This window comes from Triturus cristatus, chromosome 2_1 (genome assembly GCF_964204655.1).
Source record: "Triturus cristatus chromosome 2_1, aTriCri1.1, whole genome shotgun sequence".
Lineage (NCBI taxonomy): Eukaryota > Metazoa > Chordata > Amphibia > Caudata > Salamandridae > Triturus > Triturus cristatus.
The window spans coordinates 455,467,160-455,484,669 of NC_140581.1; the positions used below are offsets into that span (position 1 = coordinate 455,467,160).

General features: G+C 48.5%; 1 protein-coding gene across 2 annotated transcripts; it reads left to right on the forward strand.

Moving 5' to 3' along the window:
• Nucleotides 1-1,254: 1,254 nt before the first annotated feature.
• OTP (orthopedia homeobox) lies at nucleotides 1,255-17,274 on the forward strand. 2 transcript variants are annotated; one of them, XM_085632267.1, is made up of 3 exons: nucleotides 1,255-1,488; nucleotides 5,657-6,060; nucleotides 15,139-17,274. In XM_085632267.1, exons 1-3 carry the CDS (start codon nucleotides 1,362-1,364, stop codon nucleotides 15,661-15,663), a joined length of 1,056 nt encoding a protein of 351 aa, XP_085488393.1. In that variant the 5' UTR covers nucleotides 1,255-1,361; the 3' UTR covers nucleotides 15,664-17,274. The 2 variants fall into 2 exon arrangements, with proteins under 2 accessions (XP_085488393.1, XP_085488394.1); XM_085632268.1 differs by having other exon boundaries at nucleotides 1,255-1,398.
• Nucleotides 17,275-17,510: the final 236 nt, after the last annotated feature.

Consider the following 17,510-nt stretch of genomic DNA (forward strand, 5'->3'; position numbering starts at 1 on the left):
TTTCACCCCTTCTAAGAGCCCCTGCAGCTCCACTCTGCCTATGGCTTGAGAGATTCAGCCCCCCCCCCCGAATTTTTTTCTTAGCCCCCCCGAAATTTGGCTCTAGTTGCGCCTCTGGCCTACCTCATACCCTCACCTCTCAAATCAACGATCTGACCAATCGCAAGGGCAGTCAGAGAAAGGTCTGATTCACACTCTCACCTCTCAAGATCCCGCATCACACCTCAGTTTCATCCACAGTACGTGGATACACACACACGGAGAGGCTTACCTCACATCATCACCACTCCAACCACACCTTCCTCATCCCACTAGCAAAGTGAGAGCTATGCTTCACACTCTCATACCTCAGCATATCGGGCATGGAGAGACCCCCTCTAACTGCCACCTGCATTAATCACACTGGCCCAAGTAGACAGAGGCATGTCTCACACCCTCACTCACACCTGCCATCACACTGGCACAGTCATGGAGACACAGGCCTCACACACCAACCACTTAAGCCCACGCCATGACCCGTCGTAGCGCACAGTCAGGGAGAAGCAAGCCTCAAACTCTCACCGACATCCCACCTGTTGCAAGGGAACAGTCAATGGGGTGCTTGCCTCCTGCCCCTTAAGCACCCACCCTCACCCATCCCAGGGGCACAGTCGGCGAGAGTCAGGATCACACCTGGCCATCGGGCATAGCCAGGGAGAGTCAGGCCTCACACACCACCCCTCAGGCCTTACACCCTCACCCATCGCAGGAGCACAGCCGGGTACAGGCTTGCCTCAGAACCCACCCCACGGGTACAGACAGTGGGGTGCTTGCCTCCTGCCCCTTAAGCCCCCACCCTCACCCATCCCAGAAGAACCGTCAGAGAGAGTCAGGCCTCACACCTGGCCACCGGGCATAGTCAGGGAGAGTCAGGCTTCACACACCACCCCCTCAGACCTTACACCCTCACCCGTCGCGGGGGCACAGCCAGGGACAGGTTTGCCTCAGACCCCCACCCCCTGCACGGGTACAGTCAGGGACAGGCTCGCTTCACGCCCCCACCCCTCAGGCCCCCACCCTCAGCCGTCACACGGCGGGCTCTGCGCGCAAGACTTCGAGCGGCAGCTCGGGCTGTGACATTTGCAGCTCGTCCTGTGATTGGTCCGGCCCGAGAGCCGCGCACCGGCCCATTCAAGTGCTAAGCACCTCCCCCTCCCTCTGAAGGACATTATAATGCAAAGGGCCCCCCTTTTTAACCACAAAACTGAAATTTCTTTCATTTAGCTGATCTATATCGATATCCATAACTATCTATTTAAAATCGCTCCCCGTCCGGCGGCAGGATTTGGGGGGGACAGGCCTTCGCTCTGGAGCGGTGCGCGATGCTGTCTCACGCCGACCTCCTGGACGCGCGGCTCGGTGAGTGTGCCTCCCTCCCTCCCGCGGCTCCGGCGGCGCTGCTGACCTACTCCACGCTAATGCCCGCTAAATGGGCTAATTCCTTCCAAAGTAATTGTACTCTATTCAACTTTAATTTGATTTAGCTTCGTATTTAAGATAATTTGGGTAGCATGTTGAGGCATCTGGGTTGGGATGTGTGCGTGTTTTTTTGCAGATCTTAATGTTTCGTTTCTTTTTTGTAATAATCATAACATTGAGTGGTGGCTGTTTCTGCCGTAGGAAGAGCTGCTTCGCGGGCTGCGAGTGCGGCTGGGCTGTGGGGAGGACAGTGGTTGCTTGAACTTTGACGCTGTGTTTCTGTTTCAGCGCCGGCTCGGAGAGCGGCACGCCGCCGGCCAGCAGTGGCTCTCTTCGCTGACTTGTGACCTGCAGGGTGCAGGCGGAGGCAGGCTGCTGGTGCCGCGTGTACTGCACGGGAGGAGGCTGCAGTCGGACACGGGGCGGAGAGATCCCGAGGTGCCGAAGCCCCATGCTTTGGGGCGCTGTGTCCTGGCGCTGCTCCTCTCTGGCGTCGGTTCTGTTTGGATCGGCGGTTGGGTTCTGCCCGAGGCATGTTTAGGGTGGCATGTCCGTTCACTAGACCTCTCTACCGGGTCCCTAGGGCGGGTTAAGCAGCGGCTCGAGTTCGCTTCTGCCTGTCGCTCCGCTGGTCCCCTAGATGTGATGGGACAGGGGATAGATTCTGCCCGTCTCATGTTTAAGGGTGTTGTGTTGCTGCACTGGTCTTCTCTACCTGTCCTGGGACAAGAGTTAGTTTCTGCCCGTCCCATGTTTAAGGGTGTTGTGTGGCTTCACTGGTCTTCTCTACATGTCCTGGGACAGGGGATAGATTCTGCCCGTCCCATGTTTAAGGGTGTTGTGTTCCTGCACTGGTCTTCTCTACATGTCCTGGGACAGGGGGTTGTTTCTGCCCGTCCCATGTTTAAGGGTGTTGTGTGGCTTCACTGGTCTTCTCTACATGTCCTGGGACAGGGGATAGATTCTGCCCGTCTCATGTTTAAGGGTGTTGTGTTGCTGCACTGGTCTTCTCTACATGTCCTGGGACAGGAGTTAGTTTCTGCCCGTCCCATGTTTAAGGGTGTTGTGTCGCTTCACTGGTCTTCTTCTCTACATGTCCAGGGACAAGGGGTAGTTTGTGCCCGTCGCGTGTTTAAGGGTGTTGAGTCGCTGCACTGGTCTTCTCTACATGTCCTGGGACAGGGGGTTGTTTCTGCCCGCCCCATGTTTAAGGGTGTTGTGTCGCTTCACTGGTCTTCTCTACATGTCCTGTGACAGGGGGTAGTGTCTGCCCGTCTCATGTTTAAGGGTGTTGAGTTGCTGCACTGGTCCCCTAGATGTGATGGGATCAGGTTAGTTTCTGACTGTCCCTCACGCTTTAGAGTGTCAAGTCACCCCGCTGGTCCACGGGGTAGTTTCTGCCCATCGCATGTTTTGGGGTGTTTTGTAGCTGCACTGGTCTTATAGATGTAATGGGACCAGGGATAGTTTCTGCCCATCCCAGGGTTCGAGATGTTTCGCCGCTGCACCAGCCCTCTATAAATAAGTTTGGGCCAGGGGTAGTTTATGCCCCACGCATTATTTGGGGTGCGATGTCACTGTCTTGGTCCTCTCTGGATGCCATGGGACTAGGGTCAGTTACTCCTATGTCAGTCTTGGTCCTTTCTGGATGCCATGGGACTAGGTCAGTTACTGCTATGTCACTGTCTTGGTCCTTTTTGGATGCCATTGGACTAGGGTCAGTTACTGCTATGTCAGTCTTGGTCCTTTCTGGATGCCATGGGACTAGGTCAGTTACTGCTATGTCAGTCTTGGTCCTTTCTGGATGCCATGGGACTAGGTCAGTTACTGCTATGTCAGTCTTGGTCCTTTCTGGATGCCATGGGACTAGGATCAGTTACTGCTATATCACTGCGGTGGTCCTCTCTGGATGTCTTGGCACTAAGGCCAGTTACTGCTATGTCACTGCGTCGGACCTCTCTGCATGTTTTGGAACTAGAGGCAGTTACTGCTATGTAGCTGCGCTGGCCCTCTCTTGATGTCAATGGACTACGGTCAGTTACTGCTATGTCGCTGTCTTGGGCCTCTCTGTATGCCATTGGACTTGGGTCGGTTACCGCTATGTCACTGCGGTGGTCCTCTCTGCATGTTTTGGAACTAGAGGCAGTTGCTGCTATGTCACAGCGCTGGTCCTCTATGAATGTCTTGGAACTAAGGGCAGTTCCTGCTACGTAGCTGCACAGTCCTCTACCTCTGACGGGACCTGATGTAGTTGTTGCTCACGCATGATTTGGGGTGCAAACATTGGTTCGCCGGGTGCGCTGGGATCTCCCCGGAGCACTCGGCCATAGCAGTGCAACTTGTCGAGGTTGCGTGTTCTTTGGAGACAGTTCTCCGGCCAGGTGAGAGAGGCAGGCAGTAGAGGTTCTTGTTTTTACCGGGTGCTTGCCCACCACTGGTGGAGATGGTGGCAATGAGGGTGGAGCGGTAAGGCTTGTGGGTGACGGCGGGTTTCAGCCCTAGAGTGTAGTTCGACCGTGCCGCGGATTTCTGACTGCACAGTGCGCGCGTTTGTGCTAGAATCGATGTTTTCAGTGGCTGATGTTTTATCGGAGGGAGTCTTGTATTCTTGAGTTAGATTTCGCCATATCTAGAATAGATGACTGTCAGCCTCGGTCATATACGGGACTAATGCAGTATTTTATATTTAGATACACGTATCTGCTCCAATGACTGTATTTGTCTGGGGCTGTTCTAGAAGTTGCGAGTTTACAATGTGTTATTGTGTATATCTAGACTGCCATCATCTCTTCTGGTGATTCTATTCGAAGCAGGGCACATTGGTAGATTCATTCTTAGAATGTCCGGTTGGGCACATCTAGAACATAATTGTAAATTGCATCGATTCGTGTTGCACTCTGTGGTACATTCTCAGCCTTGTTTTGCATGTGAGATGGTGCAATTCTAGTATATAATTGCCTCTTCCAATCATTCTTCTCAGTCTGAGGGTGCACCGGGGTTCTGCATATCTTACAGTATAAATAACTGTTCCAATGATTGCTTTAGCTGGGACACACCGGAATCTAGCATGTTGTTGTGGGGGTATGCATATCTAGAGTGGGGGTATGCATATCTAGAGTGAGGGTATGCATATCTAGAGTGAGGGTATGCATATCTAGAGTGGGGGTATGCATATCTAGAGTGGGGGTATGCATATCTAGAGTGAGGGTATGCATATCTAGAGTGGGGGTATGCATATCTAGAGTGGGGGTATGCATATCTAGAGTGAGGGTATGCATATCTAGAGTGGGGGTATGCATATCTAGAATGGAATGATCTGTTACATTAATTCTTTCTAGTACCTTAGGAGTGTCCTGTTTGTGGGGATATGCATATCTTGAAAATAATTATCTGCTAAATGAATTCCTTCTAATGCGGCGTACATTAGGAGTGTCGTGTTGTGTTGTGGGGTTATGCATATCTAGAATGGAATTATCGGTTACATTAATTATTTCTAGTACCTAAGGGGTGTCTTTTTGTGTATACATATCTTGAATATAATTATCTGCTAAATGAATTCTTTCTAGTAAGGGGTGCATTCGAAGTGTGTTGTAGGAATATGTGTATCTAGAATATAAGTATGTGTTACATTCATTATTTCTAATACGTAGGGAGTGTTGTGTTTGTGGGGGTGTGCATATCTTGAATATAAGTATGTGGTACATTAATTCTTTCTAATACGTAGGGAGTGTTGTGTTTGTGGGGGTGTGCATATCTTGAATATAAGTATGTGTTACATTCATTATTTCTAATACGTAGGGAGTGTTGTGTTTGTGGGGGTGTGCATATCTTGAATATAAGTATGTGGTACATTTATTCTTTCTAATACGTAGGGAGTGTTGTGTTTGTGGGGTGTGCATATCTTGAATATAAGTATGTGTTACATTCATTATTTCTAATACGTAGGGAGTGTTGTGTTTGTGGGGTGTGCATATCTTGAATATAAGTATGTGTTACATTAATTCTTTCTAGTATGGGGGTACATTAGGAGTGTTGTGTTTTTGATGTCGGGGTACAGATATCTAGAATACAGTTACCTGTTCAAATAATTCTGTTTAGCCTGAGGGACAGGTTGGGAGGCTTGCTACTCTGTGATTGGGGTGGTCTGTGGTGCCAGAGTCAAGGTCTGCCGGGCTCACCTGTGCTTCTCCCTCCGCAGGCATGAAGGATGCCGCCGAGCTCCTGGGGCATCGTGAGGCAGTGAAGTGCCGGCTCGGGGTGGGCGGCTCGGACCCGGTGCACCCGGGGGAACTGGCCCCTAACTCAGACCAGGTGGAGGGAACCACCCTGCTGTCTGCGGAGGACATCACCAGCGTGGGCTCCAACCAGTCGGCCCTGGCGGTCATCTCCAAGGACCCCGACAAGCAGCAGCAGAACCAGAGCCAGGGCGGCCAGCAGCAGGGCCAGAACCCGGGCCAGCAGAAGCAGAAGCGCCACCGGACCCGCTTCACGCCGGCGCAGCTGAACGAGCTGGAGCGCAGCTTCGCCAAGACGCACTACCCCGACATCTTCATGCGGGAGGAGCTGGCGCTGCGGATCGGCCTCACCGAGTCCAGGGTGCAGGTAAGCGTCTGCCCTCCACCCTCTATAGCGCAGAAGGGCCATGACCCGGTGGCTAGTAGACCCGAGAGCACACCCTGGCATGCTCTAAGCCTAAGGTGATCTCTGGCCAGCTGGCCCGAGAGCACACCTTCACGTGCTCTAAAGTGATCTGTGGCCAGCTGACCCGAGAGCACACCCTGGCATGCTCTAAGGTGATCTGTGGCCAGCTGACCCGAGAGCACACCCTTGCATGCTCTAAGGTGATCTGTGGCCAGCTGACCCGAGAGCACACCCTAGCATGCGGAGGTGATCTGTGACCAGCTGACCCGAGAGCGCACCTTCACATGCTGAGGTAATCTGTGGCTAGCTGACCCGAGAGCACACCCTGAAATGATAAGGTGATCTGTGACCAGCTGACCCGAGGGCGCACCTTCACATGCTGAGGTGATCTGTGGCCAGCTGACCTGAGAGCACACCCTGGTATGATACGGTGATCTGTGGCCAGCTGGGCCGAGAGCACACCCTCGCATGCTCTGTGGTGATCTGTGGCCAGCTCTGGGCTTGTTCCCCCGACACTTTTCAGTGCCAGGTTGGTAGCACCATGCACCCGTGCTGCAGGTAAACGAAACCCACGCCGCACCCTCCGCTCAAGGTCCAGTTTGGCCAGCACCAGGGTACGGGTGATAAACGTGTCCATACCGTCTGAAGTTCGGGGGAGTAAAGTCCAGCCACCACCATGATACAAATGATAGATAGGCATGTCCTTACCAAAAAATCCGGGGGTATAGGGGGGGGGGGGCGTCTAGGAAGGTCCAGTAAGGTCTACACCTGGCTGCAAAAACAGGCCACGGCGCACGTAAGAGAAATGCAAACAGCACTGCTCCGGGCATGCATGCGTCGGCAGGCGAGAGCTGCGTCCAGAGCGCGCAGTCACTGACAGAGAGGCCTGATGGAAACCAGACTGCAGGGAGCCGCCTGCGCAGAGTAGGGGAAGGTGACAGCCAACTATTCGCATCAGCGTTATGCCTTGTTATGTGTTTCGAAGAACATTCTGTGAGTCCATGTGAATAAGATGGCAGTTAGGAAACAACATAACAGAAACACTCCGCCAAGCACCGGCACTTCGTGACAGTAAAAACAAGGATGAGGTGAGCAGACACAACGCACAAAAGGGTGCTTAGCGTAATTCCTGCCCGTACTAACATCGCCCACGCCGCCATGACTGGTGCATTGCGAGCTGCTCACTGGGGGGCATTAAGCGTCGTTGTTAGACTATCGCTAACCCACTGCGCAGCGTACAAAGACATCACATTGGCATTTATGCCGCATCGGCTAAAAAAGTAAAAGAGGTGCCTGGCCCGCCGCAACAGATCTCTAGCCCCTGAGAAATAGCGCTCTTTTCACTGTGGGAGTATCACGGCGCATTAGCACATCTGGCTCACTTTGGTAAAGGTATGAGACCAGTGTCTACACTGGGAAGTCAAAAATCCCACGGGGGTGCGTCAATGTCGCCTATATAAAAGCGGCGCTCTTTTGCACCGTGGAAGGATCAAGACGCAGTCACAAGTCTGGCTGATACCGTGGTAACGTTATGAAACTAGAATAACACGGGAAACTGCAAACCCCGCGAAGAGCGTCTGCGAGGGCTCCGCGAGCTCCCCGAGGTGCTGAAGCGACTGCCAGGCAAGAGGCCCTGGCCATGGTCCTGATCAGAGCCGGGTCTGGGCCGATACATTCAGCGCAGATATCGGCAGTTAGAAGAAACAGTGCAGGTGAACGTATGGCCCCATCAAAATATAAACACAAAAAAACATGGCGTTTTACAGTCACTAATCTCTCATAAATACAGGCTTCAGTAATGTACTAGCCAGTAAAGTTCAAACGTAAGTTTAATTCATTTGAAAGGTCGCATGAACCTCATACACGTTCATAAAACAACCAAGTGGCTCGCCAATATATTTATTTAAGCCACAGTATTTCGCCGACAGGAATTGTGAACATCATTTACATCATTTAATATAGCGTTTTTCTTGAGAACGCCCCCGTGATCGTCTAGGTGAACTCGGCTGCACTCATAGGACAATGGAGAGGCCTAGCATTAGCGCAGACTCAAACAAATGATTTCAATAGGTAAATGGCGGCAGCGCTACAAAAGAAAATATGTCTAATGCACGGAAATGTGATTTTCTTTTTAAATATTCGCCGCTGGCCTCAAACCTCGACTGAATTCCACCTCAAAGATCACGCAATGCAAACAAGCCTGAGACTTTAACTCCGCCTCAGAAAGGGGGATAGTGACAAAAGCTGAAAAGGCTATTTCGCAGCAGTGCAATTTGAATGTTTTTACCATTCTCCACTATTTAGCTGCAGAGTGCCATCGGATCCGCATTGCTTTCTTAATTAACATTTCAAGATGATTAATACTCGTTTCAGGCAGTTCTCATTTCAGTAAACTCTGTTTGCTTCACAATCCGCCGTATGGCGCGCTGAATGTAAACGGAGGAGTGATTGGGTCTCCCGCACGGAACTGCAGCCCTGTTCCTGGGCACTTTAGGGGCAGCGGCGGTGCCCGCCAGGGAGGTACCTGTCTGTGCAGGGGGCAGGCGGCCACAAGGGCCGTTCTACTTAGCAGGCAGGGCCAGACCAAGTGCCTCCCTGCTTTGTGGGCTATAAAACAACCCCGTTTATGACACGCCATTATTAGAAACCAATTTCAGAGTTATTTATAACCGGGGACGGCTTATTAAGCAGCAATGCGAGAATCATGCAAACTGGCGATGGAACGCGAGATAATAAGCATAATCATTAGTCTCTAGCACGGATTAATTAACTTTCGATACTTTATTTACATAAAAGCCAAATCAACGGAATGGGCTCTTGTACAGGCAGGATGGGGTTCCAGTGGTATTTTTTTTGTGCCAGCGCACAAATCATACCTCGTAGATCGGGGAGAGTGGCGAGGTGTCCCCGGAATGGGGCTGTCACCTGCCACAACTTAATAGGGGACACGCTGAGAGTATTTTCGAGTTTTCTAATGGAATGAGAAATTGCATTTTCTTCCGCTCGCAGCATATTACAGTGTAATGACTTCGGCTCCGAGTTCACGGCTCGCTGCTCGGAATGAACCCGCGATCCGAGCTGGGACACGGCGCTCCGGATTTCCGTCCAAATCTCCCATTAATCATCCGCAGGGTTGAATTCCGATGAGATCTTCATAAGGCCAAATAAATGCAGTGTTTTCTGACACTGTCTCCCTGACATTTGCGGCTTATAAATCAAAGGGGCACTGTGTTTTTAAACATGTTTACGGCAAAACGCTCCTGCTTTATTGTCCTTACAGCTTGCACGAGGAACACATTCTGCTGCGATATTAAAGAGCAGCAGCCTCCCTTCTAAGCACTCGTTGATTTCTGCGGACGGCTGCAGTCAAGGCGCTATTGTAGTCTGGTTACGTGTTTTCTCCGTTTAATCCGAGTCATATGGGAAGCGCTGTAGCGCCTTGGTAGTGCATATGTCCACGGCCTCCATTTCCTTATTTGCTACAGCGCTTCGGACGGTTCCCGAACTCATCCCAATATAGGCGCGTTTCACCCCACGGTGTGAGTGGACACATCCCTTCACCGAGACACACATGGCTTCAGCGGCAGCACTGGGCCTGGAGCGGCTCATTGAGAAGATCCGGCTTCCCTGATTTTCCTCAGAATAGTCACCCCCTCAAAGGCGCATCCTGTTCTGTAATAGCTGACAGTGGCGCTTGCCATCTTAATATTACACTTTAAATACTGCAGCCTTTCAAGGGTCTCATAAAGCACAAAGGTGTTACATTTCTCCCCCTCCCTGCCCCTCTGCAGGCATGTTCTAATGCAGCGGTTCTTATAACCTTTTGACGTCCACGGACCCCCAATGAATCACTGTTGGAAGCCACGGACCGCCACCTAAACTATTTTGACGACATGAAAAAAAAATACCCAGAACTATAGGAACAAGTAGACTTAAAAAAATTACCACATATTTTCTTTAATACACAAACACAAATCAAAATGTTCATTTTAATGGACATGTTGGAGCTTTTCAAAAGGTGATTTTATTTTTAAAAGTATAAGTTCTTTCCTAAACTCTCGCAAATCACTTTATCTTTTATGCGCCTAATGCAGCCTTCCTTTTTGTTGGGGCACACCCGTGCTCCAGTGAGAATACCAACCAAGCAGACCACCTCTTTCTGAACGTGTGCTGCCCCCATGAATCAAATGGAAGATTCCAACTTCATTTTTAGTTTCTAATGCCAAACTCATTCAAAGTTACTGAGCTTACGTGTTTGGTTATGCATTTACTCTTTTACTCTAGTAATAACATTTCCTTTTCTACAAATTCTAGATCCCCTCAGAAGCAGTCGCAGGCCCCTGGGGGTCCTGGACCGCAGCTGAAGATTCACTGCCGAATGTATGTTTGTGTTTCTTCCAGCAACCAACCAACACTTGGGAAGGTGCTGAGTTGGAATCTGCTCAGGTTTACTAAGAGATTCTGTTATTAGGCATTTCTACTCTATTCGTCACCCCATGTATACATTAGGAATGTCCCGATTCAGGAGTATGAACCCTCGGCCACATAGGTGGCAATTTTCATCATTGGGTCTGCCCCTTGCTAGGGAGCACATGCGAGGGACCCCATCATCCTCCTCGCCCCACCCCTTTTGTTCTTTTTGTCATTTATTATTTATTTCTAAACCCAAATAGGCACACTGTTCATGCACGTGGGATGAGGGTATTTTCACACCAACTCTTTTCGATTATTGATGTCGGTTGCAGAGAGGTTCTGCCAAATGAAGTGAATCCAACAAAGATCAGACGGAAGTGATTAGGAAATGAACGCCCAACTCTCCTAATTAAGCGAATCATTCAAGCTGCCAACGTTCTAAATCTCGTCCTCGTGACGCTGGCGTTGAACGTGGCTTTACAGCAGTTTACGCGATTCTGAGGGTCGTTTCATCCCCTGCATTGAAACGGTCGCGGGTCACTAATATTTATGTTTTGTGTAGGAGCCCAAAAATATACAATATAACAGGACTTGTGTGCTGTGACATTTCTCACTCGAGAATCATGTTGTGAAACCAGCCGGTATTGTGGCACTGTTCCCCACAAGCTCTACATTTCATCACGTTTCCCACATCATCCGATATTTGAGATGGTGTTTTCGAACCCTATTTGTCACTTTTTTTTTTTACCAAGCCTGCTTGAGAGAGCTGCTTCTTATTCGACCATTGGTCCTGCTCAACAGTCTCATACCTTCCATCTCAATACCTATTTTTAAGAGAATACTAAAAATTCTTCATAATAAACACAGAGCATAGGTAGCCTCTGGATCCATGCAGAAGTGCATTAGACGTGAAGGTAGGAGAGCAGATGGGCGCAGGTGTCGACACTTGAATTCTGACCGGAAGTTGCGCGCAGCAGATCCTGGGCGGGCCCTTGACTCACGAGGTGCCATTAGAGGTCGGAACCCGAGATGAATGACTTCAATGGGTCAGGAGAGACCTCAGAGGCGCAGGGCGCGAGACTAACCGAGTGCAATTAGCCCTACAGAGCGCCATTACGGCGAGCGATTAAAAAACACAATTCAGTGTGCACTCAAGCCTTGTGAACACCTGAAACCAATCTACTCTGGGCGGTGGCGCTGCTTGAGTTATGAGGACTTTAGACGGACTTTAACCACAACAGAATCCACCGTCCCTCAGTCTGGCCTCAGGGGCACCAGACAGTGACTTTTGTTATTTATTTTAGTCCCTTTTCCACTGGGCTTTGATACTGACAAAAGCACACAACGAACTATTTCACAGTTGGGTGGATACTAAAAAAAATACATTTGATCTCGTAAGCGGGTCACCTGCCGCTCACACAAATATGCAACCCTGATCAACAAACATTGCGCAGTCCGTTTGTGTTAGAAAGGCGCCCTTGTGGTTGGACACGCACAAGTTACATTATTATTCCTGGGACAATTTAGTAACTTCGCAATTACGTCACCGAGGCACATTTTCAGTGATTTTCTAATTGAACCCCTAGAATGTAAAAAAAAAAATGTTGGCGTCACCATGCCTCGCTTATATATAGACAGTTTAAAGAAGGTTGCCTTTTAATTTAAACGACAATCCTAGTGTTAATTGTTTGCAATTTAAAATACCGCTTAGTTTTTATGCGCAAAAATAGCGTTATTCCGACTACAAAAGGCATCGACAATTCCTCATTGTCACCATTTTCGATGTGAGGAAGATGTTACCCAGAGTTAACATCAAACAAATGACACTTACTGCGTCAGAGGATTAACGGCCTCCATTATGAGAGCCGTTTTGATTGATAGATTCCACAGCCTCGCGCCATTTTCATGTTTTGGGATTCATTCTACACCGCTATGTTAAAAGGTTACTTTCACGTTTCATCTTTACCCGGAGCCAGCACGTCCTATTTACTCTTCTCTCACTTCCGTCGACGCAGGGGCGACGAAGCAACTAAACAAATGTGGATTTATATTAATCCAGGTGTGTAAGCAAGTATTCAGTTCACAGCCTGGAGAATGTACAATCGCCTGTCAGCATTTCAGAACGACAGAAGCCATGAATGACGAATCGGGCGCAGAAGCTTTGGTCTCAAACAGACAAGGACCGAGGGGCTCTCGAGTTTTAGTTATGAGGAAAAATGGGGGTTACCCCACCCTTGAAACAAATAACCCGAGTGCGACGGTTCACACGCATTGGAAGAGTTTTCAAATGTGGTTAGATGCCACATGTATTTAGTGCAAGACCCACCAATTCACACCATGTACAAACAGCGCTCCTGCGACTGATAAATCATATTTTTGAGTATGGCAGAGGTGCATTTAAAAAACGCGAATATTTCTTTATGTACCTCTCAGTGCACGTAGCTTCGGGTTTCTAAGCGAGCTCAATATTAGCAAGAAAGGCACTGGCACAGAAGGAGGCTGAGTTGCCTCCCGTAATGCGGGAGGAGGGAACTCCTGGGTGAACAATTTAGCCACTGGGCGGTGTCTCCCCCACAAAGACTTGGGATCTCTGTTACGAAAATACTCGTTTTATTGTTACTGTGTCACTCAGTAGAGAAAATTGATCAGTGTTTCACATACACAAAATAGGCCCTCGAATCCAGCTGCTGTCTATATAAATAAAACAAGGAGAAATCGAATGATTAAAAAATCTGAAATATGAAATACTATTACTACCCAGAATATTAAAATAACTTAAGGAAAAGAGGATCCACTTATAGATTGAGCAAATCACCACGAAGGAGTTCGCATCTCGCGCGCCTGAAGACCCGCACGCTCTACAAACCCTTGATTGATTGAATGAGAACCCAAGGCACACGCACTCACAAACTGAAACACCGACGGGTGACATAATTCGATGGAGACTATACTGTTCCTATGTTGTCACAAAGGGGGTGATACGCATAGTAGGGATACCATTAATCTACGCCATGCGTTACCTGCAGTTACCAAGGCGCAAGATAGGAGAACACTAACATTGTTAGTACGTGGGTGAGAGGACATTTATTGGAAGGTGGTGCGGAGAATGCAGGACACAATAACATCAATGGAAATAACAGATACATTATAAACGCATTCTTTTGAATGAATATACAATGTTGACAAGTCTGCCAATAAATAGGGTGTATTGCTTGGTAAGAGGTGTATGATGCAGTGCGCTGGGGAAAGGATGAGAGCTGCAGAAGCCCAGATAAAACGTAGCTCGTTTTTATCTCGATGCTTAGCTCAAACTATCCCTTTATAGGGGGCGGCTATCTGATCTTTGGGGTTTTAAAACTGGTCTGTGGTTTTTACAGCCCCCTCCGTTGTTCCCAACCGCGACCGCCACAGAAGTAGCAACGCCCCAGAGGCAGTGGTGCTGGAACAATGTTCAGAGTCTGGGTGCTGCCATTGATGTTATATCACTGAAGTCACCGGGATTGTGCACAATCCAAGAGTCACACAAAAAACACAAGTGTAGCAAATGTGTCATGTCCATTCATGAGGAGAGTTCTAAGGGTGTGGTATGTAGCTGATGGGGTATTTTAAACCACTGTTGAGGTAGGGCACTGCAATTTTGTCATTGAAAAGGCCACTAAGTTTGCATTGAAATACAGTTTTAGTTATAAAACTGTATAACCGATAATGTGTTGAAATCAGGTTTCAGAAATATTTATGTGCACACCACAAAGTAAAGTGCCTGGATATGTTTTAACCCCATTACAATCTTTGTTTCCATCACAATTCAGACTTACAAAATATGGGCTTCATTTGTGTTTTCCCAATTAATGCTATAAGTTGAACTATGTGTGTAGTTCATTTAACGGTATTTAAATGGTGTGTGTAAAAAAAAAACCTGACACCCTACAGCTGTTCCTTTCACTTCCAGTACCGCAGCAGGATTGTACAAAATCCTCTCACTTTGTAGTCAGAGAAATAAAAGTAAACATCAGTTTCCAAATAACAGCAATTTGTCAGAACACATACACTGACATTTGACCCATATCTTTAAACACGTAGGAAAAGTGACAAGATATTTATCTTTATTGGATACCACACCCATTCACCTTATGAACTGTGGCATAAATATTTCTGAGGGTGCTGCAGCAACACCCCCACCCCCTCCTCCAGGGTCTGTGCCCTTCGGACTTGAAAATGAACAGTTAACACAGCTCTCCCAATTTCTACAGAAGCAAAAATAGCCCAGTCTCTGAGCATGCCTCTGTATGTTTGCTCGAGGTAACGTATACTCAGAAGCAAGGCTTGTAACAAAAGTGACCTAAAGGCCTGGTCAATTGAGCTCGCAGGTAAGGTTACCTTTTTCTTCCGCCACCTCCTCTTCTATCCTTCAAAATGGCCGTCAGGGCTGCGGTTCCACCACTATAGGGCAAAGGTCGCACAGCTGTTGCGCATGCGCTCATTTAAACTTGCTTTTCGTGTTGGGTTTGTGCTGTGGAGACGTGTTAAATCTAGGATAATGGCGGGCAGGTGTCGCGCATGCGCGCTGGTTTGTGTGTTGCGTAGTCTCTCTCCGGCCTTGACCGCCTCTCTCCTCTCTCTCCCCAGGTCTGGTTCCAGAACCGCCGCGCCAAGTGGAAGAAGCGCAAGAAGACCACCAACGTCTTCCGCTCCCCGGGCACGCTGCTGCCCACGCCGGGCCTGCCGCAGTTCAACTCGGCGGCCGCGGCGGCCGCCGCAGCCATGGGCGACAGCCTGTGCTCTTTCCATGCCAACGACACGCGCTGGGCCACGGCCGGCATGGGCGTCTCGCAGCTGCAGCTGCCCCCGTCCCTCGGCCGGCAGCAGGCCATGGCGCAGTCCCTGTCGCAGTGCAGCCTGGGCGGCGGGCCCTCCAACTCCATGAGCCTCGCCAACAGCCTGGGCGGCTCCAACGGCTCGGGCCTGCAGTCGCACCTCTACCAGCCCGCCTTCCCCGGCATGATGCCCGCCTCGCTGCAGGGCCCCAACAACGTGACGGGCTCGCCGCAGCTCTGCAGCTCCCCGGACAGCAGCGACGTATGGCGGGGCACCAGCATCGCCTCCCTGCGCCGCAAGGCGCTCGAGCACACAGTGTCCATGAGCTTCACCTAGTGGTGCCCACTGTAGGCCACGTCACCCACTTGCTCGGACTAGCCCTGCTGCGGCCTAATTCTGGAAAACAACCCGTCTGCAAAATGCCCATCACCGCCAGTCCGATAGGGGCCGACTGGGTGTAGCCCCGGCCCTGAATGTTATATTTTTGTGTTTACATTTGACTGAAATTAAATTTCTCAAATGGACGTCTGTGATCATTCGTAGGGATGGCCTCGCGTGGCATCATTATGTTCACGCTACATCGCCCTAAAATGTGCCTCTTTACAGTTCTCATGCATTGCAAGTATGGGCTACAACGAACCGTCCTTGAAATAAAACACCCAGAGTACCGTCAGTTAGGGACAGCTCTATGGACATCCATGGTCATGTTTTGTCAAGTGAACACTCGTTCTTTTCACATCCTCTAAACCATTTTCTTTTCCTATCCATACCCTACTGACCAACCGGAGTCTATAGCACTCTCATATTTTTTCTATTCAGTGTTTTACAAATCCATCACTTTTCTCAAGTTGCAGTCATCTTTTGTTTACATGTTTTCTCATCCTATCAGTGTTTGTAACTGGAGATTAAATAATATTGCTGACATGAGCTACTCATGGTGATTCGGATGGCTGTGCTCACACATTTCCAACACTTCTCATGCCACTTGCTTAGCTCTCCTCGTGTGGCTTTTGTCCTTCCAAATCTACTATTAAGTACCACGCTATTTTTCATTTTCTGTTCCCCCATTATTTTTTGTCCCTTAGCATTTTAGCGTATCCCACATTCCCATGCAACGCTTACCCAATCGTCTCTTTTCCTGCCTCGAGGGTTGAATTCAGATACCAGTAGACTGACGTGTACACAAAAGTGGTTCTTCTGTAACGTGTACTTGCTAATGTGGCTTAACTGAAATCACCAGATCTTGTTTCATTTTTCTGTGGTATCTCAAAGACTTCATCAGTATCTATGGGGCTTAAGCAAATTCCTTATTTCTAAGCACAATAAAGAGCGGCGTTACAATTGGACGATTTTCTAAAAAAAAAAAGAAGTATATATTTTGCGCGGTTGGCAGACCCAGTAGAGCTTATGTAACCCAACATTCAAGTCATTTTTTCAACCATTGCGAAGTAAGAAAACAAAGAGAAAATTCCATATGCGTTTTCAAAGTCTGAAAGCAAAAGCACTTCACTTTTTGTCTGCATTGTTTACGTTGGTTTGATAGTCTTTTTTCTACTCCTACTTCGTCGCTGATGCCAGTACTCTGCATACCCCGCACACCAGTGGCACATATTGTGCACATGGCACAGTGGCAACCTTGGACTTTGTACAGAGAAAACAACAATCAGCTCTTTCTGCATGTGCTGGTCTAACACAACGACAGAGATCAGAAGCTATTTCTGAGAATGAACAAACCTGTGAGATAGGATGTTTTGTGTAGATAAAGCATTCTTGTTAATAATGGTCAATTTGTGATATGTTTTAACTTATTTGTCTGTGCTTATTTATTGAAATTTGGGTTTTCTTATTAAATGTTTGAGACAATATAAGATATATTATTTGACTTTTCCTGACAAGTTTATATCAATTTAATGTAAATGGATAAATAAAATCATTTTCGATATGTGATCTGGAGGACTGTGAATTTTGTTGAGGGTTTTAATGAATCCCTGCTTCCGCATTCCAACTTCATATAAATAAATCATAATTTAGCAGACTTTTGTAGTTTGATCTGACGTAGGTAAACTATAGTACATGGAGATTCAGCTGTTATCAAGTAGCTAATGAACGAAGCTGTACGCTTTTTGCACTAAACGGCATTCGTTTGCCATCAGGCGATATGCACATTTCGGTTTCTTGTGGTG